The sequence below is a fragment of the Staurois parvus genome, unplaced genomic scaffold, assembly GCF_062004578.1.
Source record: "Staurois parvus isolate SC_StPar_1 unplaced genomic scaffold, SC_StPar_1.0 ptg001302l, whole genome shotgun sequence".
In the NCBI taxonomy this organism is placed as follows: domain Eukaryota; kingdom Metazoa; phylum Chordata; class Amphibia; order Anura; family Ranidae; genus Staurois; species Staurois parvus.
The window spans coordinates 10,268,111-10,295,660 of NW_028319098.1; the positions used below are offsets into that span (position 1 = coordinate 10,268,111).

General features: G+C 39.9%; 1 protein-coding gene across 7 annotated transcripts in view; it reads left to right on the forward strand.

The window, feature by feature from the left end:
• STAU2 (staufen double-stranded RNA binding protein 2) overlaps positions 1-25,443 on the forward strand; it is a 353,166-nt gene extending 327,723 nt beyond the window's left edge. For all 7 annotated transcript variants that reach the window (XM_089661030.1, XM_089661034.1, XM_089661035.1 and 4 more), the window contains 2 exons: positions 19,817-19,902; positions 24,252-25,443. In XM_089661030.1, the coding sequence (XP_089517156.1) occupies positions 19,817-19,902; positions 24,252-24,345 (180 nt within the window). In that variant the 3' untranslated portion in view covers positions 24,346-25,443. The remainder of the gene's footprint in view (positions 1-19,816; positions 19,903-24,251) is intronic.
• Positions 25,444-27,550: the final 2,107 nt, after the last annotated feature.

Consider the following 27,550-nt stretch of genomic DNA (forward strand, 5'->3'; position numbering starts at 1 on the left):
CTGGCTTTAAGAGCTAAATGTGTTTGCATACTTTTACAGCACTGCAAGTGAGAGATTTTAAAGTGTATTTACAGTCAACATTTAAAATCATATATTAATTTCCTCATTGAATTTCAATAGTCTACTCCTATTAGTTTGAATGATCTTAAAGTTTGAAAGTTTTTGACGAATCCTACACATTTTATTTCCTTGAATTCAATACCACATATTCATTATTCCTTGTGAATGTGCACTGTTGGGTCACCCATTTCCAGAGCTTGGAAAAAATTACTGAAATCAATGGCTTCCTGTAACCATCAATGAGTTTCTTACACCTCTACTGGAATTTTGGACCACTCTTCTTTTGCCAACTGCTCCTGGTCTCTTAGATTGGAAGGGTTCCTTTTCCCAACTGCTATTATGAGATTTCTCCACAGGTGCTCTATGGAATTGAGATCAGGACTCATTGCTGAGCAGTTCAGTACTCTCCTGCACTTTGCCTTAAACCATTTCTGGTTGCTTTTTGACATGTGCTTTCGTTCATTGTACTACTGTAAGATCTATGACCTCTGACAGATACCAAACTTTCTTACACTGAGCCCCACATTTCACCCCAGAATTCTTTAGTAGTCTTCAGATTTCATGATGCTTTGTACACGGTCAAAACATCCAATGCCTGAAGCAGCAAAACAACCCCAAGACATCAGTGAACCTCCACCATGATTGACTGTAGGGACTGTATTCTTTTCTATTAAGGCTTCATTGATTTTTACAGTAGAATGGTGGGCTTTACCAAAAAGATGTAACTTTTTTTGTCTGTCCACAGTACATTCTTTTCCTCAGGTAAGTTTTGGCAATCTCCAATCTGGCATTTTTATTCTGTGTCAGCAATGGGGTCCTCCTGCATCTCCTATCATCACGTCCCTTTTCATTCAAAAGGCAACATATAGTGCGAGCTGACACAGTTGTACCCTGTGCCTGAAGGTCAGCTTGAATTTGTCTGGAATTTGATCAAGGTTCTTTATCCACCACTCGAACAATCCTTTAATTGCAATTATTGATCAACTTTTCTCTTTTGTCCATGTCCAGGGATATTAACTACAGTGCCATGGGCTATAAACTTCTTGACAATGTTATGCACAGTGGACACAGGAACATTAAGATCTTTGGAGATGGATTTGTAACCTTGAGATTGTCCATGCTTTTTCACAATATTGGTTCTCGAATCCTCCGACAATTCTCTGCTGCTTTTTCTCATCTCCATGAACTATGTGGCACACAGAGACACAGCAGAAAAGCTGAGTCAATGTTTCACCATTTTAACTGGTTGCTGGTGTGATTTCTATATTGTCAGCACCTGTTGATTGAAATAGGTGAGCTTAATTACAAATTACAGGAGCATCACAAACTTGGAATGCAATTATTTCTTACACTTTTGAGAAGGAGCCAATAATTTTGTCCAGTCCATTTTCGGGGGTTTGCGTGTAATGTATCAGATTTGGTGCTTTTGTTTTTCCCACTTTTTTGTGTCATACCAATACAAACAAAAGAAATAGACAGGAGAATGCCAAAACATTTGTTATTGCAACAATTTTCTGGGTGAAGTAGTGCCAATATTTTTGGCCATGAATGTATCTAAAATTATTCCTGGTCATTGGCCTAGAGTACTGAAGCCATTTGGTTAGAATGACCACCAGTATCCAAGTATTTTAGAAGGAGAAGTCAGCAAAGGCAGCCCCCATACTTCCTCAGTAAGGGTTTCCATTAAGGTCCAATTATTGGACAGATTCAAATAGTTTGGACTAGATATTCCTCATTGTAACCTTGCTGTTTATAGGACAGTCCCAGCTTTTTGGGGTCCATGAACACTGGGTTTAAAATTACTACTACTACAGGAGGTTTGTGTTTTGCCTGTAGAAGCAGCTCAATGTTATCCTATGTGTCTGTGCACATCAGGACATTTGGATGCATATCTCAAGCTCAGTGTTTAGAGGCAGAAAAAAAGTCCTTCTGGGCTGTGGTTTTGAGAGGAGTTTTCTGGTAGAAAAGCGCTAAATGCACCTAAACACGTGTGCAAGAATGCTCTATATGTGCCTTTTTATTTCTGCCAAAGAAACTGGTGGGTTTTTTTAAGCCCAATGTGCATGTACCCTCAATATTGACAGATGTTCTACCTGATGCTGAACAGTCGTAGTGATCAGTGTGTGTGTGTGTGTGTGTGTGTGTGTGTGTGTGTGTGTGTGTGTGTGTGTGTGTGTGTGTGTGTGTGTGTGTGTGTGTGTATAACCTTGATTTAAGGAAGAACCAGAAATTCAGCAACAACAGTAAACATCTTGGTCTGGCAGATGGCCAGTCTGTGGCTCTTCAAGTCACCTGGAGCTCCAAGCCCATGTAGAGTTGCAAGACCTATTGCTAATGTATATGGACACTTTGTGCTTGTTGGTGCAACTTGTTGTGTTTTAATAGGTTATCCATTAACCATATTTAGCTTTGCTGTCCAGTTTCAAAATCCTTGTTTTCAGCTGAATGTATATCTGGATGGTCTACAAATGTGGTTCCCAAACAGCTTTTTCTTATAAACGTATTATACAAACAAATTGACATTAGTTTGAGATATAAGCCAGTCATTGCTACTCTTGGAGAGTGTGCTGCAGTTATGATAGATAAGCATAACCATGTGTATGTTATTAAACACATGGAAGCACTACAGAGCCTAATTATTCAACATAGCATTTCTTTGTAATTTGTGCTTGTGAGATTCTAAACATCACTATGCACTCTTGGATTGGTGGAACATTGGAGAAAAAAAAACGTAACGCCTATCGGTGGTCAGTGAGGCAGTAAAATGTTTTGAAATGGTTGGTAATTGGGGCAGCACATATAAACTGTACCCACACCCCCACCACCACTACTACATGTGCTACATGTGCTTAGGTAAATGTTTATAAAACATTCCATTGAGATGTTTTAGGGAGTTTCCAAACTATTGATGAATTTTATCCATGTTCTCTACTTTTGACAGTAATTCAAGGACCGCCATCTGGCTGTTTTCCAGACTATTCCACTCAAAGGAGATTTCATTAGTTAACACTTCACATAATACTAAAATAGCAAAATACTTTACTGAACTTAGCCTTTAATATGTAGAATATGTATGTGGCCTAAAAGAATTGATCTCTGTAATTTCAAAGCTATTTCTAATTTCATGAATTCATGAAAGACAGAAGTTGTCAAGCAAATGGGGTTTCTTTTTATGAAGAGGTAACAAAACCTTAGACAAAAGAGTGGCTGTAGATAAACTATATTGTATAGGGAAAAAAGTGAGCGCTAGGTAAAAGCTGCTGTACACCAAAAGGTACCAATAAACCTTCCACAACTGATAGAACACAAAAGGCGCAGCGCTAAAAACAAATAATGCCAAAATATACTAGAAGGTAAATATGAACATAAAACTATTGAAGAAATGGTGACAACTAAATAAGACAACAGTAATAAAATTGCATATAAAGGTGACTGGTTAGTGTCAGAAAAAAGTGCCAAAGTCTATATAATAAATAGTGATCCTTCGTGTGTCTTCCAGTGGTCAAATATTCGAATTATACACTCACCAGATGCATAATTCCAATATGCATTAAGAAGACTATTCACGTCTCAAGGTCTCAAATGGAATCCTCTTATGGACTTGTCTAACATCTCTGGGCTTCTCTCTGGGCACCTCTGTCCATCTGGGGTTCCCTTTGGATCATCCGATAGGGTAAAGCACCTCTCAGCTACCTTCCCTGGTGGCTCAGCATGTCTTTGGAGTGTAGGAAGAAACCGGAGTACCCGGAGGAAACCCACACAGGCACAGGGAGAACCTTCCCATAGACAAATACTTTTGGCAATATAGTGTGTGTGATATTGAGATATATATATATATATATATATATATATATATATATATATATATATATATATATATATTTGATCCTGGAACTTTGTCCTGCTGTCTTTTATTGGTGTCAAGGCCTCAAAGTAAAGCAAGTTTTGTTTTACCATCAAAGTATGATAGGTGTATACTGCAGCTGTGGTATGTTATTGAGTACATCCATGTAGATTACCAACCCATACTAATTAAAGCTAAAGAAAATTTGAGTTGACCAATCCTGCTAATATAGAGGAACCATTAAGGGTGAAAAAGAACAAAGTAGTCTTTTGTTAGTGATACAGCAAAGAGGAGCACTTACAGTTGTGTTCAAAATAATAGCAGTCAGACATCACTAACCTGATCAATCACATTTTTTGGTAGAAATGATATTTCTACATGACAAATAATTTACTAGCAGGTGTAGTAGAGTAATAGAAATCCAACAGACCCAACAGTCATGACATGCATGCTGCTGTTTCTGTGTAATTGAATCACTAATGGAAAGGGGCATGTTCAAAATAATAGCAGTGTGGAGTTCTATTAGTGAGGTCACTCATTCTTTGAAAAACAGGTGGCAATTATTGCCCTTATTTAAGGAAGGAAGGCAGCAAATGTTATACATGCTGGTTACAGTGCATTTCTCTCTGAAATTTTGAGGAAAATGGGTCGTTCCAGACATTGTTCAGAAGAACAGCGTACCTTGATTACAAAAGTTGATTGGAGAGGGGAAAACATAAAGAAGTGCAAAAAAAGATAGGCTGCTCAGCTAAAATGATCGCAAATGCTTTAAAATGGCAACCAAAACCTGAAAGACGTGGAAGAAAGCAAAAAACTACCATTCAAATGGATAGAAGAATAGCCAAAATGGCAAGGACTCAGCCAACAATCAGCTCCAGGAAGATCAAAGAAGGTCTAAAGTTACCTGTGAGTACTGTTACAATTAGAAGATGCCTATGTGAAGCCAAGCTATCTGCAAGAAGCCCCCGCAAAGTCCCACTGTTGAAAAAAAGACGTGTTGAAGAGGTTACAATTTGCCAAAGAGCACATTGACTGGCCTAAAGAGAAATGGCGCAACATTTTGTGGACTGATGAAAGCAAGATTGTTCTTTTTGGGTCTAGTGGCCGGAGACAGTTTGTCAGACGACCCCCAAACACTGAATTCAAGCCACAGTACACTGTGAAGCATGGTTGCGCAAGCATCGTGATATGGGGATGTTTCTCATACTACGGTGTTGGGCCTATTTATCGCATACCAGGGATCATGAATCAGTTTGAATACATCAGAATACTTGAAGAGGTCATGCTGCCTTATGCTGAAGAGGAAATGCCTTTGAAACGGGTGTTCCAACAAGACAACCACCCCAAACCCACCAGTAAAGGTGCAACATCTTGGTTCCAGACCAACAAGATTGACGTTATAGAGTGGCCAACCCAAACCCCGGATCTTAATCCAATAGAAAACTTGTGGGGTGACATCAAAAATGCAGTTTCTGAGGCAAAACCAAGAAATAGAGAAGAACTGTGGAATGTAGTCCAATCATCCTGGGCTGGAATACCTGTTCACAGGTGCCAGAAGTTGGTTGACTCCATGCAACACAGATGTACAGCAGTTCTCAGAAGCAGTGCTTATACAACTAAATATTCATTAAGTGATTCAAAGGAAAGCAAAATCTTCAAACATTTTTCAGTTTATATAGTGAATGTTTGAGTTTGTAAAGAAGAATACAAACACTGCTATTTTTTTGAACAGTCTAATATTCACTTTTCTTCAATTTTTTTTAGAGGAACAACACAAATTTTATATATTTTTCTTCATGTTTTGATTTGGAATAGAATGTATAGTGTTCCCAGTGCATTTGTGTGTATGGAAATAAAAGCTAATAGAAGGATTTTGAGCTTTATTCACTTTTTTCAACACACTGCTATTATTTTGAACACAACTGTAGGTATTCCTAAGGCAAAAAGTATTTTTATATGGCATGCTTCATTATTCTAAAAAAATAAAGGGAACCTGTACTGAGAGAAGTGCAAGGGCTTCCATTGCTGAGTTCCTTTTTACAATGCTAATTGCCGGGCTGTCTCTGGCTTCCAATTTTTGAGATCTGACCTGGAACAAGGAAATCTACATGTTCTCTATGTTCTGACTGGAAGAACAACTCTGTGATTCTCCCAAAAAAAATGTATTGTCCAGCACATCGTAAATGGGTTTACTCTGTAAAATAAAGCAGCTCTGTTGCAATATTCGCCTCCCTCAGCCCCTGCAGACTCTCGGTCCAGGTCTTCTTCCAGGTTGAATGATGCCTTGTGTCATCACACCCACTTCCTATGAGCTATACCTTCATGTGCGCACCAGACTGGGCACACAGTACTCTTGGACAGCACATCAGTCATACAATAAGAGGAGCATCGATGCCCTGAGAAACCAGCAGTCTTCAGGGAAAAAGGGGGAGGGGGTACTGGGGGTGACCGCAAATAAAAATTGAGGTTAGGCTTTTAAAAATTGTCAGTCATTAGAGCAGCAGAACTGGTATATTCAGAAGAGGTCAGAAATGGAAAGTTTTCTTTAACCGCTTAAATACTGGGCACTTTTACCCCCTTCCTGCCCAGGCCAATTTTCAGGTTTCAGCGCTCTCACATTTTGGATTGACAATTGCGTGGTCATACAACATTTTACCCAAACTAAATTTTTATTATTTTGTTTACACAACTAGAGCTTTTTTTTGGTGGTATTTAATCACTACTGGGGTTTTTATTCTTTGCTAAATTAACAAAAAAAAGACTGAAAATTTTGAAAAAAAAAAACATTTTTTTTTTTTTGTTTCTGTTATAAAAGTTTGCAAATAATTGTTCTTCATAAATTTAGGCCAAAATGTATTCTGCTACATTTCTTTGTTGAAAATAACTGAAATCCGTATTTATTATTTAGTCTGTAGGAAAGTTATAGCGTTCATAAATTATGGGATATATCTGAATATTGATCAGTCCTGAAGTACTGACAGCCTATCTAATTTCTTGAGGTACAAGAATGTCAGAACAGTACAGATATCCCCCAAATGATCCCTTTTTGCAAAGTAGACAGTCTGACATATTTCATAAGAGGCATGGGGAGTTTTTGGAAGTTCGTAATTTTTTTTGTCATTTTTTAAGAAAATTTAAAAAAATATTTTCAGTTTTTTTTACATACTGTCACCAGTGCAGTACAGCATCATCATATAACTGGTGTGGCGGTGATCAGGGACACTGACTGGTGACAGTACGAAAAAAAAGATTGATAATTTTTTTTTTATTATTACATTTTTTTCTATTTTTTGTAAGATTTTTTTTTTCATATTACACTCTGACCAAAGTAGTATAATGTTACCATAGTAACATTGTACTACTTTGGGGAAGTGATCAGTTTTTGTTTTGTTTTTTTTTTACAGAATTTGATTGCTTATAGCAAAGAATTTCTTTGCTATAAGCTAGCATTTAACTGTATGAAATCAATTCCTGCAGGTTTTTTTGTTATTAGCAGCGATTGGCCACAACTAATCACATGACACAGATGGGCTGTGATTTGCCCAGCCTGTGCATGTGATCACTGTGACCATTCACAGCTAGACACACATGTATACAATGGATGGCATGAAAGGAAGCTATCCATTGTTTACAACTGTCATGTGACCTGCTGTGATTGGTCACAACAGGTCACATGGTACTGGCAACGGGGCCGGTACACAAATTTGTCTTCGGCTGTGTCCATAGTACACAGCCGCTGATAGATTTTGCTTCAATACCAGATTACCAGTTCAATACAGGGCACTTTTACCCCCTTCCTCTCCAGACCAATTTTCAGCTTTCAGTGTTCTCACAGTTGGAATGACAGTTATTCAGTCATGCTACACTGTACCTCAACAAAACTTTTATCATTTTTTTCAGAGATAAAGCTTTATTTTGGTGGTACTTAATCACCACTGTTTTTTTTTTATTTTATGTGAAATAAGCAAAAAAAGAGCAAATATTTAAAAAAAAAAAAAAAAAAAATTTTTTTTAGTTTCTATTAAAAAAAAGTTGCAAATAAGTACATTTTCTTCATAAATTTAGGCCAACATTTTTACTGCCACATTTCTAAAAATAACCCAAATCAGGGTATATTATTTAGTCTGTGTGAAAGTTATGGAGTCTACAAGCTATGGTACCAATCATTGAAAATTGATCACACCTGATGTACTGATAGCTAATTTCTTGAAGCCCTAACATGTCAGGAAAGTACAAATACCCCCCAAATGACCCCTTTTTCGAAAGTAGACAGTCAAAGCTATTTAGTAAGAGGCATAGTGAATTTTTTGAAGTTTTTAATTTTTTTCAATCAATTCTTGGGAAAATTAAGACATTTTTAATTGTTTTTCTTAACACAAAATTGTCATATTAACAAGCTATTTCTCACACACGACATATGCATACTTGCAATTACACCCCAAAATGCTTTCTGCTACTCCTCCTGAGTATGGCGATACCACATATGTGAGACTTTTTCACAGCCTGGACACATACAGAGGCCCAAGATCCAAGTAACACCATCAGGCGTTCTAGAGGCATAAATTACATTTTTAATTTCCTGACTACCTATCACATTTTTGAAGGCCCTGGAGCACCAGGACAATGAAATTACCCACAAAATGACCACATTTTGTAAAGCAAACACCCCAACGTATATTATATGAGGCATGATGAGTCTTTTGAACGTGTCATTTTTTTTTCCACACGTTTTTGAAAAATGTTGAAAGGAAATTAACACATTTTTTTTTTTACACAAAGTTGTCAATTTATAAGATATGTCTAACATATAGCATGTACATACAAAAAAATGACACCCCAAAATACATTCTGCTACTTGTCCTGAATATGATGATACCACATTTGTGTGACTTTTACACCGCCTGGCCACATACAGAGGCCCAACATCTAAGTAGCACCATCAGGCGTTCTAGGGGCATAAATTACACTTTGAATTTTCTGACTACCTATCACATTTTTGAAGGACCTGGACCACCAGGACAATGGAATTACCCACAAAATGACCCAATTTTGGAAAGAAAACACTCCACCATATATTCTACGAGGCATAATGAGTCTTTTGACTGTTGTTTTTTTCCACAAGTTTTTGAAAAATGTGGAAAGAAAATTAAAACATTTTCTTTACACAAATTTTTAAATTTATAAGATACTTCTAACACATAGCATTTACATACCAAGAATTACACCCCAAAATACATTCTGCTACTTGTCCTGAGTATTGTGATACCACATACAGAGGATCAAGATGCAATTTTGGAAAGCAAACACCCCAACGTATATTCTATGAGGCATAATTAGTATTTTGAATGTGTCATTTTTTTTTCCACAAGTTTTTGAAAATTGTGGAAAGAAAATTAACTTTTTTTTTTCTTACACAAAGTTGTCAATTTATAAGATATTTCTAAAAACACAGCATGGACATAACAAGAATTACACCCCAAAATACATTCTGCTACTTCTGAGTATGGTGATACCACATGCGTGAGACTTTTTCACAGGAGAGCAGTGGTCCAAGAAGCAGGTAGAGATGTGGTCAGCAATAGCCAAACGAATAGTCCAGGCAGCAGGCAGGAACATAGTCCAAAAAAGTCCTGGGTCATTACAGGCAGCAGGGAGAGATATGGTCAGCACAGCCAAAGTACTAGTTCAGGTAGCCGGAAAGGACATGGTCCATAAAAAGTCCTGGGTCATTACAGGCAGCAGGCAAAGATATGGACAGCACAGTATTGGTCCAGGCAGCAGGAAGAAACTTCAGGCTTAGGGTCTCATCAGGTAAGACCTGGCCACAGGGGTAGAGGCTTCGTCCCACCCAATCTCTTCAAAGCCTCCAGACTAACAGACCCTGATCTGGAAATTTAAAACCCCGGGGAAAACCAAAAACTGTTTTTCTCTGCTCTGAAGCCCCTTACATATGTGAGACCCCTGTGTTATCGTACATCCCACTACTACAGTAGCAGGGCAAAAGATCAGTTCAAGCAGCAGGCAAAAAACATGGTCAATTAACAGGCCGAGGTCAGTGCAGGTGGGAGGCAGAAACGTGGTTTAGAAACAATCCAGACAGCAGGCAGAGGCATCGTTGGTAAACAGGCCAGGGTCAGTTAACTTTGAAGGCAAACGCATGGACAATCAAGGCAGCAGGCAAATGATCAGCACGGATTTTAGAAACTGGGAAATGGCAGGCTGTTAAAAATAAGGGGAACTAATATTGTTGACGTGATAACGTCGGAAGCAGTCTATGATGCATAGGCCTGGTTGAGAGGGACATTGGGGACAATGAATACTGGCGTCTCTCCAAACTCCTCTTCTCCCGACATTTTTTTTTTTGGTGTCTTCTTCCTGATTATGTGGGTGGAATGTTTTCTGAAAAATATTGCTTGTGAAGTCTGCTCACACAATCATAGCAAATGTTTTCTGGGGGGGATCCTTGCTGGTAGGTGGTGGCTCTTTCTGTTGACTTTTGATAGATGATAAACACATTGTAAATGGCCAAATGGAAAAAATAAATTGCAACATTTTGATACCAGAAGAGGGACTTTCTTGTTGACAAATAGGGCTGTAGCATCTGATCATTTAAATCTACCCCCCCCCAATGAACTGATTGTAATCGTGGATACATTCAGGTTTTTGGATGGGACCGCGTCTTCTGTGAATTTTCACTGAGGTGTCATTGTGGATGGTGGACAGGACATAAACATCCTCTCTTATCCCTCCACTTCATGGCCAACACTTCCTCGTTTCTCAGGCTTGCAGATTCCCCCCTTTGTAACCTTGTGGTTACTAAACTTTGTGGGAAGCCCTTTCTAGTTTTTCGGGTGGTACCGCAGGCTAAGGTTTTCTCACAGTACAGATGCCGGAAAAGGGGCAGACTGGTATAATAGTTATCAAGGTAGATATGATAACCTTTTTGGAACAGTGCGAATGCCAGGTCCCAGACAATTTTGCCACTTGTGCCGATGTAGGTTGGGCACTCGGGGCTGGAGCTGGGAGTCTTTGCCTTCGTACACGCAGAATGCATGCACATATCCTGTAACTCTTTCATAGAGCTTGTTCGGCTTAAATCCATACCTGGCCCTTTTACTGGGAATGTATTGCTTGAATCCCAGCCGGCCAGTGAAGTGGACAAGGGATTCATCCACACAAATTTGTTCCGCAAATCTCTTAGCAAAATAATTTTTGGAGGTGGAGGATTTTGTATAGCTTGTCATAGTTGGGATGATCTCGAGGAGGGCACTGTGAGTTGTCGTTGAAATGCAGGAATCACATGATCAGATCATAGCATGACCAGGACATTACAGCAGAATAAATGGGCATATGATGGATGGGGTTGGTGTACCAGTAGGCATGCAATTCGTTTTTGTTTTTTTTGTAAGCCCCATGTTAAACGTAAGGCTCAAAAACAATTTTTAACTCCTCCACTGTGAGACGTTTTCCATAGAAAAGGACAGGCATAGGATGTACTGGGATTGTTATCAATATATTGCTGAGCAAAAAAGGTTTGTCTGGTCCAAAATGTATTGCAGTAAATCAGCAGGGGAAAAACAAATTTCAAAAATCATTTTCAGAAACATTTTCAGTATTGGTTATGCACACCTGGCTGTGTGGTGAAAGTTGGGATTGAAGCTGATCCTGAGCTGGAAGGCAGACATAAAGGGTTTGCCAGGGTGTCAGGAAGATATGTTTGGGCCCTAATTCTTTGGGTCTGGTGGGATGCTCCAGTGCTGGTACTGGGACTTTCATCCTGGGGTCTAGTGCCATTGGTGTCTGCTGATTGACCATTGGGGTGTATGGTGCTGCTTGTGGTTGCCTGCTCTTCAGAGCATTGTATCCTTTTAGGAGGGACTGCTTCCTCCTCCGATTCGGTCACTGACCCACTACTTTCTACTGGCTCGTATTCCGAATCGGATGGCGAGAGCTCCCCACTGCTCTCATCCGATATGCTGAGGATTTTGATCACCTCCTCACTAGTAAAATATTTTTTGGACATTGCAGCTCTGGTGATTGTGGCTGTATGAGGGGTAAACTGCTGATGGGTAGCTGTGATGGGTACACAGCTGATGGGCAGCAGTTGTGTCAACTCTGTGACGAGTACACGGATTAGGCGGCACTGATGGCTGCACTGACAGGTCCACTGATGGGCTGCACTGACAGGTCCACTGATGGGCTGCACTGACAGGTCCACTGATGGGCTGCACTGACAGGTCCACTGATGGGCTGCACTGACAGGTCCACTGATGGGCTGCACTGACAGGTCCACTGATGGGCTGCACTGACAGGTCCACTGATGGGGGATACACTGACAGGTCCACTGATGGGCTGCACTGATGGGGGATACACTGACAGGTCCACTGATGGGGATACCCTTACAGATGCACTGATGGGGATGCACTGATGGGGATGCACTGACAAATGCACTGATGGGGATGCACTGATGGGGATACACTGACAGATGCACTGATGGGGATACACTGACAGATGCACTGATGGGGATACACTGACAGATGCACTGATGGGGATACACTGACAGATGCACTGATGGGCTGATCTGACAGATCTACTGGTGGCACTGACAGGGACTCTTTTTTATTAGGGGCAGTGTGGTGCACAGTAGTGAAAGTGTTTAACTGTATAACCTCACTGTTCCTAGGTTCTCCTCCTCACACAAGATTGGTGTGTGAGGAGGAGAAGATAGGGACAGTGAGTGGCCGCTCACGTGATGAGCCAATTCCATTGTCTCTTTACCTTTAGCAGGGAAGAGCTGTGTCTAAGGGACTGCGCCGCGATGCACAGGACGTCATATGATGCCCAGTTACAGGGAGGAAAGGACCGCCCGGCCGTCAATCTGCTGTAGGCCGGGTGGGAACATGTTAAAGGGATTCTCATTTTAAAAATCATTCCATGATCATCCTGTGGCCAGCTGTGCATGCAAAGACATGCCAGGATATAGCTAGACACAGCCCCACATCACTTAACATATCATACAGCTGTTTCAAGCTTGTTAGCTGTCAGCAGTGTGTAATCTGCACCATACCTTTTTAAAGAAAAATCTTTGGCGTGAGCTGAAACTACAAAACTGATGGCATATATATGGGCAAAATGTATCCAGTACGTCTATGCAGTTTTCCCATTGTTCTGTTTGTTTAAAACAGCAGGAACAAACAATTATCTATTATGAACACCCAGCAGGTCCTTATTTCCATTTGGGCTGATCATGCTGCCTCTGCTGCTCTGAAATCCCAAGCAGTATTTTCAACCCTGCCCAGGTCTCTCCTGTTTTACTACAGAATATCCTCCCCATTATGTTATGGAGATGAAGAGAGGGGGAACATTTTTGCAGTCCAGCAGGGGAGAATTGCATGGGATTACAGCAAAGTAGAGCCACTCAGCCGAAACTGGATTTTGTTTGTTTTTTTGTACACACATGCTAAAATACAGATTATTAGCCTAAAGAATAGTTCTAACACCCAAAACAGTATATATTTTTTGGAAAACAGGAAATCTGTAAAAAATGGTAGTTGCAAATTTTCTCCAGCCCAGTATTTGCATTACTGCGTATTAAACCTGTTTTCAGTACATAAAAAAATACATCATTAATTTTAGCGCACATAAACATAATATACCACCCCACCTTTTTTTTTTTTTAATTTAAATAGATACTTACTATGTCAAGTCTCAAAACTGCATGCATCTAAAAAGAGGACAAACTATGATATTCAAAATTGTACATTGGTGATGCTTGAAAGACCTCTACAACTCATCAAATAGGGTTCACTGTGTATGATGGCCTTAATATGCACAGCAATACCTAATGTGTGTTGCACAGTCGTGTTTACATATACAGTATATGTGTTTCCTAGGTGCACGGGAGCCATTGCTTTTTTTTTTTTAATTGGGTTTTATTTATTTTAACAAATTATTTTTTACTTCACAGAATTGCCATTACAAGGGAGCTTAAAATAATAACAATGTAATCACAATATTGTGATAGCCATTATGCAGGTGACAGGTACTCATTATGGGAACACTTAGGGGTCTGTTAGACCCCGAATGTCTCCCCTGCATGCTCCTTAACAGATTATGTACAGAAAGTACTCGATCTCTTGTTATTTGGGGCACAGACTGCTGTCAGATGTGAACTCAGAAGTGCTCAGGGCAGAGCACTTCCAGGTTTTCTGCGTGGAGCCATCGGGCACCAGATTCCTCCTCCGTGCTTCTCAACAATGGAAGGCCTAACCTATACTGGCACTTTGGGTCAGATGAGCAAACTAAACACAAAGAGTGAGTTTATAAGATCGATACCATTTACTAAATGTTGACTGATACAGGGAGAGATAAAAATTTAAAATCTTTACCAGAGAAATTTACCTCCTGCTGATAAGTCTACATATTTATAAAACAAAGTTTAGCCAAAAAAAGCAGTGTCCTGCTGGCATCTGCTTTTTGGCACTACTAAACCATTTACAAAAGTCATACATAAAATTTGTAAAAACATCTGTTTCAAAACCTGTGGGAATTAACCCACAATAGCACTATAAATTGCTTCGAGAGTAAAGTATCTCTTTATGTATTTGTGTAAATAATGGACGTGAAACCATGCGTTTTAATTAACTGGAGGGCGCTTGCTTTCCCCACCATTTGCCAATCTCTTATTAACCTTTCCGCTGCTCCGGAAAATGTCAGATGAATTTTGTTTCTCTTTAACGTGTCAAGGCTGAACCGTTCGCATCAGCAGGAGACAACTTTTCAAACACTGTTCGAGGGGTATCAAACATAATTAAAAAGCATTCCCCCTTCAGTGTTTTTGACACAGTTTGTGCATTTGGCACCATGCTCCATTTTGTTTCAGTCTGTAATCATTGGTTTGACTCTCCAGCATAGTCATAATGACTCCCCTGGGTTTGTGCACTTCATTTTAGCTTTGCGTTACCTTATTTGCCCCCAGTGTATCCCAAACAAAACATTTTGTCCGGATATCAGTATTTTAAAGTTTCTGATGTATTAATTACAAGAAAGTAATTCAATCTATTGTTTAGGAAGTGGTGATATATATGAAATATACATTTAAAGGCAATGTATAGTTGTTCTGGTGGGTTTTTCTTTTATTGATAGCTATACATATAAATATATCCTTACTTTTCATGTAAATCATTCTAGTGTTGTAAACTAATGTTTTTAAAAACATAGTTTCTATTTATAGGCTATAATTATACAGTATATTGCCAAAAGTATTGGGCCCCCTGTCTTTACATGCACATGAACTTTAATGGCATCCTAGTCTTAGTGCCCGTTCACATATGTGCAGATTGGATGCAGTTTGAACCGCATCCAATGCTCATGACATGTGAAAACACATTGCTTCCTTTGGTGCCTAGTCACAAATATCTGGTGCACTGGCAGTACAGATTCATTACGGTTTATAAAAAGAGTCATGTCCAATTTCTGAGCAGTGCTGTCTGGTTCAGGTGCTGATTACAGGCTATTGACTTCTATGGGAACCGTTTCTAAACTGCATATGTGTGTGAACAAGATAAGATCTTGAGCTAATCCTGTTCTGAACCTGACATATATCTGAAGTGAACCTGTGAACAATTACTGTATCAATTAACTGTGAAGCCTGAGCTTCAATCCACACCGCACATGTGTGAATCAGCTTTCAGTCCGTAGGGTTCAATATTGAGTTGGCCCACCCTTTGAAGTTTTAACAGCTTCATCTCTTCTGGGAAGGCTGACCACAAGGTAGGAGTGTGTCTATGGGAGTCTTTGACCATTCTTCCAGAAACGCATTTGTGAGGTCAGGCACTGATGTCGGCCTGGCTCTCAGTTTCTGCTCTAGTTCATCCCAAAGATGTTCTTTTAGGTTGAGGTCAGGACTCTGTGCAGGCCAGTCAAGTTCCTCCACACCAAACTTACTCATTCATGTCTTTATGGACCTTGATTTGTGCACTGGTGCGCATTCATGTTGGAACAGGAAGGGGCCATCCCCAAACTGTTCCCACAAAGTTGTGAGCATGAAATTGCCCAAAATGTACTGGTATGCTGATGCCTTAAGAGTTCCCTTCGCTGGAACTAAGGGGCCAAACCCAACCCCTGAAAACAACCCCACACCATAATCCCCTCTCCACCAAACTTTACACAATACAGTCAGGCAAGTACCGTTCTCCTGGCAACCGCCAAACCCAGACACATCCATCGGATTGCCAGACAGAGAAGTCTGATTTGTCACTCCAGAAAACAAATCTCCACTGCTCTAGAGTCTAGTGGCGGCGTGCTTTACACCACTGCATCTGATGCTTTACATTGCACTTGGTGATGTAAGGCTTGGATGCAGCTGCCCAGCCATTGAAACCCATTCCACGAAGCTCTCTCTGCACTGTTGTTGTGCAAATCTGAAGGCCACATGAAGTTTGAGGTCTTTAGCTATTGACTCTGCAGTTGGTGACTTCTGTGTGATTCAGCATGCACTAACCCCGCTCTGTCATTTTACGTGGCCTACCACTTTGTGGCTGAGTTGCTGTTGTCCCCAGTTGCTTCCACTTTGTTATAATACCACTAACAGTTGACCATGGAATATTTAGTAGCAAGGAAATTTCACAGATTGGACTTATTGCACAGGTGGCAACCTATCACAGTACCATGCTTGAATACACTGAGCTCCTGAGAGCGACCCATTCTCTCAAAAATGTGTGTAGAAGCAGTCTGCATGCCTAGGGGCTTGATTTTATACAACTGTGGCCATGGAGGTGATTGGAACACCTGAATCCAATGATTTGGAGGGGTGTCCCAATACTTTTGGCAATATAGTGTATATGTAAATGGAGGCAGCCATACTTACTCATTGCATTTACAGGCTCTGTAAATGTGATCTATTTTGTGGTGTCATTAATTTAATTTAACATTGACACCCATACCATATCCTATGATGCGATTGCAATGCGGTGCAGGTAACACACAGGGTTCGCAGCGTTTCCCACACTGCATCAGTGTGAACCCGATCTCAAACATGTAAACACATCTCTCATGTGCTAGATTTTATGATGTATCAGTCTGTCATGTACCTGTATAAGGAGCCTGAGATGATGAGGGTAGCCTTTCATAGAATGCTTGTCCAAGCACCCCTGAAAGTTCAGACAGGAATTGCAAGGGCAATGGAAGAGCACTTGGTGATGTAGCTTGGTGCCAGGAAGTTAAAACTGAAGACTTGAAATTAGGAGCACTGGTATCAAGTAAGCAGCAGGAAAGTGAAGAAGACTCCCCAAAATACCAAGTCCAGTAGTGAGCAAAGCCAGGTACCAGCTAGTAACAGTCGAGCAGTAAGAACCAAAATCATGAGCAGGATCAAGGTTAGGGAGGAGTGCAGGTTGGCAACACACAGGTGGTGAGGTAAAGAATCAGTAGGCAAAATCTTGGTCAGAAGTCCAGATCAAGGTTGATAACAAATATAAGGCAACAAACAGACACACAAGGTTAATCCTGAAGCAAGGCAGATAAAGAAATTACAAGAGCAGGAATAACAGGAACTCCGTTTTGAAAGACCATTCAGCAATGATCTCATGTAGGGCCCAGGTTTAAGTTGCCCGCTAGGAGTCCATATATATATATATGCGACTGTTCCTATGCGCACACACATTTTTGCATGTTTATTTGGTTCCGAAAACGTACACATTTTGCACATGAGCCTTATAGCTGGTATGGCCTTTATTATGGCTGACATGATGTTCCTGACAGTCATTCTTTTTTTCTTGGCAATAAAGAAAATTACAGAACTGTGTTGCAAAGCACACAAAGCAAGTATGTTGTAGAATGTTTTACCAGGTGTTGCAGCAATACAAAAGTGTGAATAGAGCCTGTATGTTGCCATGCATGGAGTAGCTACAGTACCTACAGGAATCCACAGTTCCTAGGTGACTGGGTGATGAGTTGTTAATATTTGAGTATAAAATCACGTCACGTATTATTAACTATGACTCCTGTATGTCAAGTCAAAAAGGTATTTTTATATGTTTGGATAGAGTGCAGTAGTGTTAGGATTTTTGTTGGGTTGTTACTGCTATCCAGAGATTTTGAGATTTAATAATTGTTCTTTGCAAATGTGTTTGTGCTGTGCAGGCAGGAACAAATGCTTTTGGAGGATGGGGGTATTAATAAATGGGTTGTCACTATGTTCTAGTAGCAGTTGCTCAGAAACAAACTGTGCATGCAAATTATACAATACATTACATGCAAAAGAAAGCTTGATGTCAACATTTCACCTAGAGCAGACACACACCACAGAACCTGGTTACCTTTTTTCTCTCTAACTAGAAAGTCTCAGGTGAATAATGGTGAGATGGCATCTCTGGACAGAATATTGCAGTCACCAAATGTTTACACTCATGTTCCTGGGGCCTACTTTACACAACAGTAGCAGATCATGCTTATTTATATACTTTGTTATTAATTGGAGATACACCAAGGATCTTTGGTGGAGGGATGAGTTGGGGACAACATTTGAATTTAATTATTCCTCTTTAAACATTAACAAGAGCATATTTAGCTAAAAAACCATCTGCCTCCTTGTACATGTGTCAAAATAATGTAAAGCTATTTTTCCTTCACTTTCTGATGCCTGGTATGATGGTGTTAGGACAGTGGCACAGCCAATCCCATGTAGTTTGTTGTTCCTAACAATTTTTTTTGTAAGTAATTTATTTAACATGTCTCAAAATATGTGGTCTGTCTGTTCACAGGACCTCTTAAACTACCATTCTCTTTCTAATGCCAGGAACGGGCTAGTGAAAAGGATTTGTGTACATTTTCTAATGTCATTGCCATGACATATGTTCCACCCTATTGGTGATCCTGATGTATAAGCATAGATATGTAAACTTTACTATGAAAGAGTTTCTTACATAGAACTATATCAGACAAGGACATGTCATAATAATCTGGTTTTTAATTTTCAGAGAGTCTGCAAAATGCGTGGCATCCCTTTAAAACTTTGCTAATATTCAGTATGTTTAAACTTCCTCATTAGTTTGCAATTCCTGTTGATTTTTTTCTCTTTCCAGTTGTCTTTGCTTTCCTTTTTGCCTTTTTTCTTCTTAAGAGATTGATAGTAAAATATGTCAGGATGCATGTGTTACAATTTAATATTTTAAGCAAAATGTTGTGATGTATACTGTTAATGATCAACACCAATCCCTCTGAATTGCTATCAATTTTAACCATTTTAAAAATTTGTATTGTTTTTTGTTAATATAAACATTTCCATAATGTAATATGCAAAAAAGGTTATATTGTGGCTACGTCTATCCAAACAATATAGCTCAGAGTTGGGTGTGTGCTAGGGGGGCTCCCAGCACACTAAGGGTTATCAAGAGGCAGCACAGCAGGAATAGCCTGCTTTGATTATTTGTTTGGCTGAAACTGTGGACTGAACATCAAAAGAAGGAATGAGCCATTCTTCTGATTTATCTATCTTGAGCTATTGAGCTTTGTAAACAACAGGCTTCTTTTAGCAAAGCTGTAATAAATGCTAAAAAGAACAACATAAAATATTCTATAATTTATATTCATCTGACTACAGGAAGGCAAAGGAAAATTAACTCCGTTTTTAATTTTGTGTGGACTGACACATTAATATAGTAATAATAAAAAAAATAGAGAAACAATAAAGCCAAACATTTCAAGATCCTTTACAATTTGTTCCATCTTCACTGTACTCCGTAAAGCATATGCTGCTGGCATTACAGTGAATGCTTGGTGAACACCAAATATATTGATGACCAGAGCTTGGTGCAAACAGAACGAACGTTTGTGTCAGCAACCATGTATGCATTATAAATGTAAAACTATTTAAATATTATGTAATCTCAACGTGTTCGTTTTCTTCTACAGGCAGCTTTAAGTGCCTTGAAACAATTTTCAGAACAAGGACTTGATTCTGTGGATGGATCTCTCATGTCAGAAAATGGATTATTTGAGTAAGTATTCCTATGACCATCATTGATGGCTAATGCTTAGAGTAGCTTCTCCTGTGAGACTGACATATATTTCATCTGATCAAGATTGTTTCCAGTGGGATTAGAATGAGAATGATGCCTTTGAAATTCATGCTGTTAGTTGATAATAGGCTGTGGCATGAATGATTCCACTTTAACAAATGGGTTCTTTTGGGGAAGTCGAAGCATGTGGGGGTTTTTTTGTATGGAAATCAACATGTTTGGGCTGACTTCACAATTATGCGTTGCTGTAATGCATTTTATTGCATTCAGATAAACATGAAACAAACCTCTCCAGGTGGATCTCTGCTCACACCCATCCTTTGTGACCAGGTGCTGGTTCAGTTCTTCTTTCCAGCAGAGAGGAACCAACAATATGAAGTAGTCACCACACAACCTGACTATGGAAAACTTAGTGATTCTGAAGGATTTTTTTAAAATAACAAGCATGTTATACTTACTTGCTCTGCGCAGTGATTTTGCACAGAGCAGCCCTGATCCTCTTCTGGGGTCCCCCGCCGGCAGCTCCTGCCCCTTCCGAGTGCCCCCATAGCAAGCTGCTTGCTATGGGACCACGCATGCAGATACGATCCTGAGCTGCGCTCTGTGTGTCCATTGACACACACAGCATGGCAGAACCCTGCCCCCTATTGTCCCCTCAGAAGCTATGATTGACAGCAGCACAGCGCTGGATCAAGATTGGGCTCAAGTGAGTTTAAGTGAGGGGGGGGGGGGGGTGGAGCTGTACACAGAGGGATTCTTATCTTATTGCATAGAATGCGTTATCCTCTACCTTTAGAACCACTTTAATTATACAGGACAGGACACATGGCTTGTATTCAAAGACCATAGGGTCATATGCAGGTGATTGGACGCTGTCAAAATTACTTGCTGATGCACACTCATATAACCCCAGCCACTTCTCGAGACACCAAATTTTTGTCTTTAAGTGATGGACCTCTTCTTCTTTGAAAAGGTTTTTCTTTTTAACCAATCATTTTTCTTCTGACATTTCTATCAACGTTTTACTGCTATTACCAAGGGCTATCTATCAGTCACTAGATTGGTGCAAAGTGGTGTTATACCTTGGGGACTAGACCCAGTCTGGCCTGCAAAGTTTGCTTCCGAAACTTGATCGTGTGTTAGGCACTCACCTTGGCACGAAGTGCAAAGTATATAGTTAACCGCAGGATCTTGCTCTTCTGCAGTTCCAAGGCATTCATGTTACTGGGTACCTGGACACTCTTCTGCTGAAGAGTTTCTCAGCCACAACTTTGTCTGCTCATTGTGCAAAGGACAATTCCGTTACTTTAAACTGTCAGCTGGGCTGGTTAATCAACTTCCCAAGCCCTCCAACCCTCATACCATCTAGTGGTCTAATCTTGGACACAGCCCAGGCCAGAATTTGCCTTCCTCCAGAAAAGATTGCTTCTTTAAGGTCCAATCTTTGGCATGGACAATTAGCAACTTCTTGAGGTGATCCTCATTGCACCAAAATGTCCCAGAAGGATATAGTACGCTCCTGGTAGGAAGGCAAGTCTTGGCCTCCTCCAAACCAGTCAGACTTATTGGCACAAGGCCCTGTATTCCACCCTGGTTCCCAGTCACTGGTTTTAATGGCTTGGCTGTTGAAACTCAGTTCCTGAAGAATCGTGATATCTCTGACTTTATCTCCACCTTAGCAGATAAAAAGTCTACCTCCTGCAAGATCTATCATCACACATGAAAGGCTTACTTTGCCTGGTGTGAGGACAGACAGCCAAGTTCCAGGGAATACTATGATGTTTGTATTTTGGCCTTTGTTCAATCTGGCCATGACTATTATGTGACCCTTAAGGGCAGGTTTCTGCTGAATCCATTCTCTACCAGAAACCTCTTGCTTTGCAATCCTTAATCAAGACTTTTTTTTTAGGGAGTTGCTCATACAAATCCCCCAATTTGACCCTTGAATATGTCTTGAGATCTGAACCTAGTGCTCTCTGTAGTTCAGGTTTCCCCCTTTCAATTAGTTAGTAATATCCCTTTGGGAGACCCTACATGGAAGTTTGCCTTCCTGGTGGCCATTACAGTATGAGCAGGTATGTGCTTGAGCTGGCAGCCCTTTCTTAAAAAAGCCTTTTCATATCTTACACAGCGGTAAGATCTTCTTGGGACCAAGACCTGCTTATCTACCCAAGGTCTCTCCACCTCATGAAGAAATTGTCCTCCCTTCCCTCATCCTGCTTAGAGGTTGTTAGGGCTCTCATGGTCTACCTAGAAGCTACGGCTTCTGTTTTCCCTTTGTGTCCTGCCTACAGGCTCTCATAGAGAGCACCCTGCCTCCCGCACTACCATTTCCAGGTGGATTAGAAAACTTATTTCCAGGGCCTATGCCCTTAAGGAAGGGTTTCCGCCCTGTCAGAGCTCATCCTACCAGGCCTGTTGGTGCTTCAGATAGTCATCTGAGTGTCTTCAGGTTGCTTAACACTTGTTTTCTGTGGGCCTGTTTATTGCTTGGGAACGTCCCATTTCTGCCTGTTGACAGTCCTGTTTAGTGCTTGGGAACAGCCCATGTCTATGAATACAACTGCTGTGTCCTGTACTGTATGATTAAGATATTTTGAATTGTAAATTCCTTATCCTGGAGTACAATACAGGACACTGGCCCCCTCCTCTCTCCTGTATTCTGTGGTCACTACTTATTGCTTGCCTAAAAACTGGAGTCTCAAGGAGTGGGTGTGGTTATATGAGCTTGCACTAGGGGTGGTTCTAGCAAGTTTTTTTCCTGTGTCCAATCACCTGAAGGTAGCCTGCATATAACCTATGGTTTATGAATACAGGCCCTGTGTCCTGTGCTTTAAGCTGGGATAAGAAATTTACAGGCAAGTCAAAATTCCAAATTTTTTCGTTGGGTTATTAAAGGATAAGTTCACCTTCTATCATATGTTATATGTTACACCTGTATTCTGGGTGTAACATGTAACATGTTGCTGATGCAACAGCCCCTGACCCCCCTCGAGTATCTTTTGTGACAGTGGGCCAGGGATCTTCTCCTCATACCTAATGTCACAATTTTTTAAAAACCGTGGCCATGCGGAACTCCGACTACTTGTCCTTGTCATTCGTTCACAGGGTTCTGTGAATAGGGGAACTACAACTACCGTCAGCCATTGTGGCTGACAGCTTGTAGTTCTTAATGAGCTACCAGGGTGCTGATGAGCACTCTAGGTAGTTCATTGATGTTTCCTGTCATTCAGTAATGGGCAGCCAGCTACACTGACAGTCTGCAGGAGCCCTTCATTGCACCCATGATCTACTGATCGCATGTACAATGCTTTACCGGCTGCTAATTAAAAGAAAATGAGGTTTTTGTTTTATATGAAAAAAGGCTAACATCTGTGAGTCAATGCTCAATATACACATTCTGCAATAAACCAAGTGAGAGCTAAGCCCTCACACTAATGTACTGTATACACTATTATATAGAAAAGTGTTGTTGGTCCACCCACTGTTTGTTACAAGACAATGACAACATGGGGTGTATATATAAAAAATGCAGACCTATACATCCTGTAAAAATGCATATACATTTGTTCTATGAATATGGGGGCAAAATGCTATTTTTTTCTTTCCAGGTTGAATATGTGAACAGGGAAAATGCCTTATGGGCACCAGATGAAGCTGACTATGATAGTAAATAGATATTCATTACTTATGATCATAACTTGCACCTAGTGGCCACAAAGTAGTATTTTCCTGATTCACTTATTTGACCTGAAGGGAAAATAGGCTAATAACATTCATTTGTGCCCCATTTGTACAGAACGACTGTGCATAAAGTTTCAAAGGACGAATAGCTCTGCAAATGTTTTGAGAAATATATCCTTATGTATCTCTGACATTTAGTATATATAAATTAGTGTGTATTCTTCCAAATATTTGGTGCATAATATTTTTAAGAAATGTTTTGCTTTTTTTTTTTAATAAAAAGATGATAAACTAATTTATCAGAATTCAAAACAAGGTGAGAAATCAAGCATTCAACCTTCATCTCTGCACTTTATTAAACTAATTGCAGAGGATAGAGAGATAATTGCCTTTGAAAGAAATATGACATGGGCAAAGAAGACAATAGACAGGGTTGCTTTTTAAGTTCTAAACAGTGATTCCATCTGAGCGATCCTGACATGATCTCATCATCATGTTATCTGAACATAAATATTGTTGTTTCACTTCAAAATGTCATCGGTGAGGTCGACCTTTGAGTCTTCCCCAGCCATATGCTAATAAACATGTCTTGAGATGTGCAGGCCTAGACCCTAAAGTCTCTTGTCAATGTATTAATCTTTCAGACAAGCCAAGCATCGTGGAGAGAAGTCAGACACTACGCAGGCTAACTCAGGCACCACTGCTCAGGACTGCAAGGATCCAAAGGCCATCGTCTAGGAGCTTTGCGGCGGCGGCCACTGCATCCTTATAAACCTGTCAACACGCAATAGGGTGTACGTGTACAAGGAAACGAATCACTAATACCATTAAACAAGTCTTATGTGAAGACAACGCTATCCTAAAGCAAGAGATAATATTGAGTACTGTTTATACAAAGAGGGGACTTATATTAGCGTAAAGCACTTCCCCTGCAATCTGAGACCACATCTTTAATTTAATGGCTTTGAGACAGCAGAAACCTGATCTTATTAGTGCTTCAACTTAGAGTTTATTAGCAAAGTGTTAAGAGAACAAAAACTAAACTCCAACCAGCTAAGCTCTTCAAAACAAAAAAATAAGAAAAAAAAAATGAAAAAGAAAAAAGCTAAGAAAATCACATTGGTTAGCGGTTTAGTGTTCCGTTTTACTGGTATTACCATTTTATTTTTTTTTTCGTTTGTTTTAGTAAATGCTTTGATATTTTAAAACTTAACCAATGACAGTGCTTAGTGCTTGTGAAAGTTGTAGTTGTTGTCTTCATATATAGTCACGGCTTATCTTTTCTGGAGCAAAATTGCAGTCTTCACTCTATCCATTACAGCTTTTAGCAGAAGATCCAGACTAACCAATTGTATCATGCCCAACATTTGCTTAAAGACATGAGCTGATGTTTGTAGCATTGAGTCACAGTGTGCCCAAGATTCTGCAGTTTAGATCCAACCCACCCTCGATAAGTAGTAAGCAGAAAGATCTTGTTCTTATTTTGGTTTTTTAATTATTTTAGTTTTTTTTTTTCCTTTTTCCTGACCTCCACGCTGTTGTGTGACGAACATTTACACCCATTGTGTTGTAATGACTCACAGTTACATCAACTGAGTGTTTTTAATACCTGCATTCTGCGCTCTTGACATCAGCTAGCCCAGAGATGAAAAGCATGTAACGCTGACCACAAAGCGGTATTATGAGAGTTAACATTTCTATGGCTGGATAGACACTGTCATTATGGCAAAAGAGTTTTCTTCTGTTTTGGTTTTGTTTTTCGACATGTGTACCATCACGTTTTGAGACAGTGTGATATGGCCAAATGCAGTAAAACCACATCAGTTCATGTGTAAACCGCCTCTGACTGTTTACTTCTCAAACTATAAGAAATAGATTTATTTCATGTATATGTTGCTTGTTTTAGGGTTTATGGTCCATAACAAGTTTTTGTTTCTGTTGTAGTTTTCAAATGGAGAACACACAGGTGTAAAGCAGAGGTACAACTGCACCATGAATGTTGCAATAAAAAAAACAATGATATTGGAGGTTTACAAGACCTACACGGTATTATTTAATGTAGAACACCATCGGTTTGTACACAATACACCAAAAACATATTTGCTATTAAAAAATTTCCCCTGCTAAGAAAAAATACCTATACTATATGGCTTGCACATAAGCAAAATTAGTTCCTATGAAAAATCCTAATATGCACAAATATCGAAAGACGATCCTGATTGCCATGATAACAATAGTACTTCCATTTTGGAGCTGCCGTGTGCCATTGAGTATAGGAAAATAAAGCTTTCTTTAAGAAATGTAATGTTCGTTCTTCATCACCCCAGCTTCTGGCTTTCTGTGTGCCACTTCCCAAACTTCAGTTGGGGAGCAGACACTCATTACTTTTGAGAAAGTCTCCCTGTTCTTTCTTCTTTAGACTGCATGCCTCATAATTCAATGCAGACTCTGCATGTCTGTTCATATTAGTTCTCCCTGGTTGCCTGTGATATGTCATCAGGCAGCATCATATTATTGGATTGGAATTTCTCTCCCAGGTAAGAGTGGCTCCATAGGACCATGAAAAGCAACTGAGCTGCCTGAAATGTGGAAGCCTGGGCAAGTGATTTTTGGACTAGCTCAACTAAGAAAAAAAAGTAAGATTTGTAAAAAGAAGCAGTACACAAGGTAAGTAGTGAGGTAAGCTGCTGTAATTGAGTTTAAGATTTTAGAATTTATTTGCACTTGAAGTTTGATCTTTATTTCTTTCAGTGAACTGGAACACTTAAACAGATCAAGAAAGTCAGACCTCTATCTAGATCATTTTTCAAAGTCATTGGCCCAATAATTGACAAGGCAGCCCAGCAATTAGCATTTTCAGAAAGATAGAAGAGCCTTTGCAGCCAATAACATACTTATCTGTACAGGATACAGGCTGGATATTCATAGACTATAGGCATGCGCCTATAACCTTACTGCACGCTGTAAGAGTTTGGTTTCTTGCTCATGTCCTTAGGTGATCGACCTCTTCTCCCTTTGAGAAATCATCCTTGGCTTAAATAGTTTAATTTTTTACTCTGGATTCTCCCATCAACTCCTCACTGTCTTCTAACACAACAATAGAAACATATATATGTATAGGGCCAAAACCGTAGCCTCAATTATTACAGATTTCCAGCATAGCATTCATTTGTACGTTAAGCCTATCAGGAAACCAGGTACTGTGGTTCAATATTTTTCACCTATAGAGTTTCAAACGTAGTAAAAATTCCAGCATTCTTAGCTTAGTCTAAGGTGGATGATTAGGTGTTAAATAACACTACAGATCACACTATTGTCAGAATTTCCACCTAGAGCTTTTTATATGGTACACAGGCACTAGCTACTGCCACTCCTGTTTATATCAAATTCATATATGCCTTTCCTCTAGTGTGAATTCTACCTTGACTGATACGCAAAACAGTGCAAGAGAAGAAACCAGTGATTCTCATTGCACCAAACTGTCTTAGGAGAACCTAGTACACAGGCACACCCACCCAGATTGGTGGGTGTTTCCTGCATATTCTGATGTTATGCCTCTTTTGCCCCACTTTGCAAAGCTGCCACCTGGTCTTCAGCTCATACCTTCTCCGAGTTCTACCAGGTGGACATCCTAGCTTCTTTGGGTTCAGTTTTTGGTGGCAAGGTTCTTGCAGCAGCACTCTGAATTGGGTCCACTGACCCTACTAATTTTTTGGCCTGTTGGCACAGCTCTGTTTGCCTTGTTGCACACCCTTCTCACGCAGTACTTGGGGATGTCCCAGGGTCTATGAATATCTAGCCCGTGTCCTGTACAGTACGTTTAGGATAAGAGAAGTTTTGACTTGCCTGTAAATGTAATATCTTGGAGTACAGTAAAGGACAGAGGCCACCTCCAATCTGTTCCTGTATTACTCTGCATTGCTTGCTAAAAAAACGGAGGTCT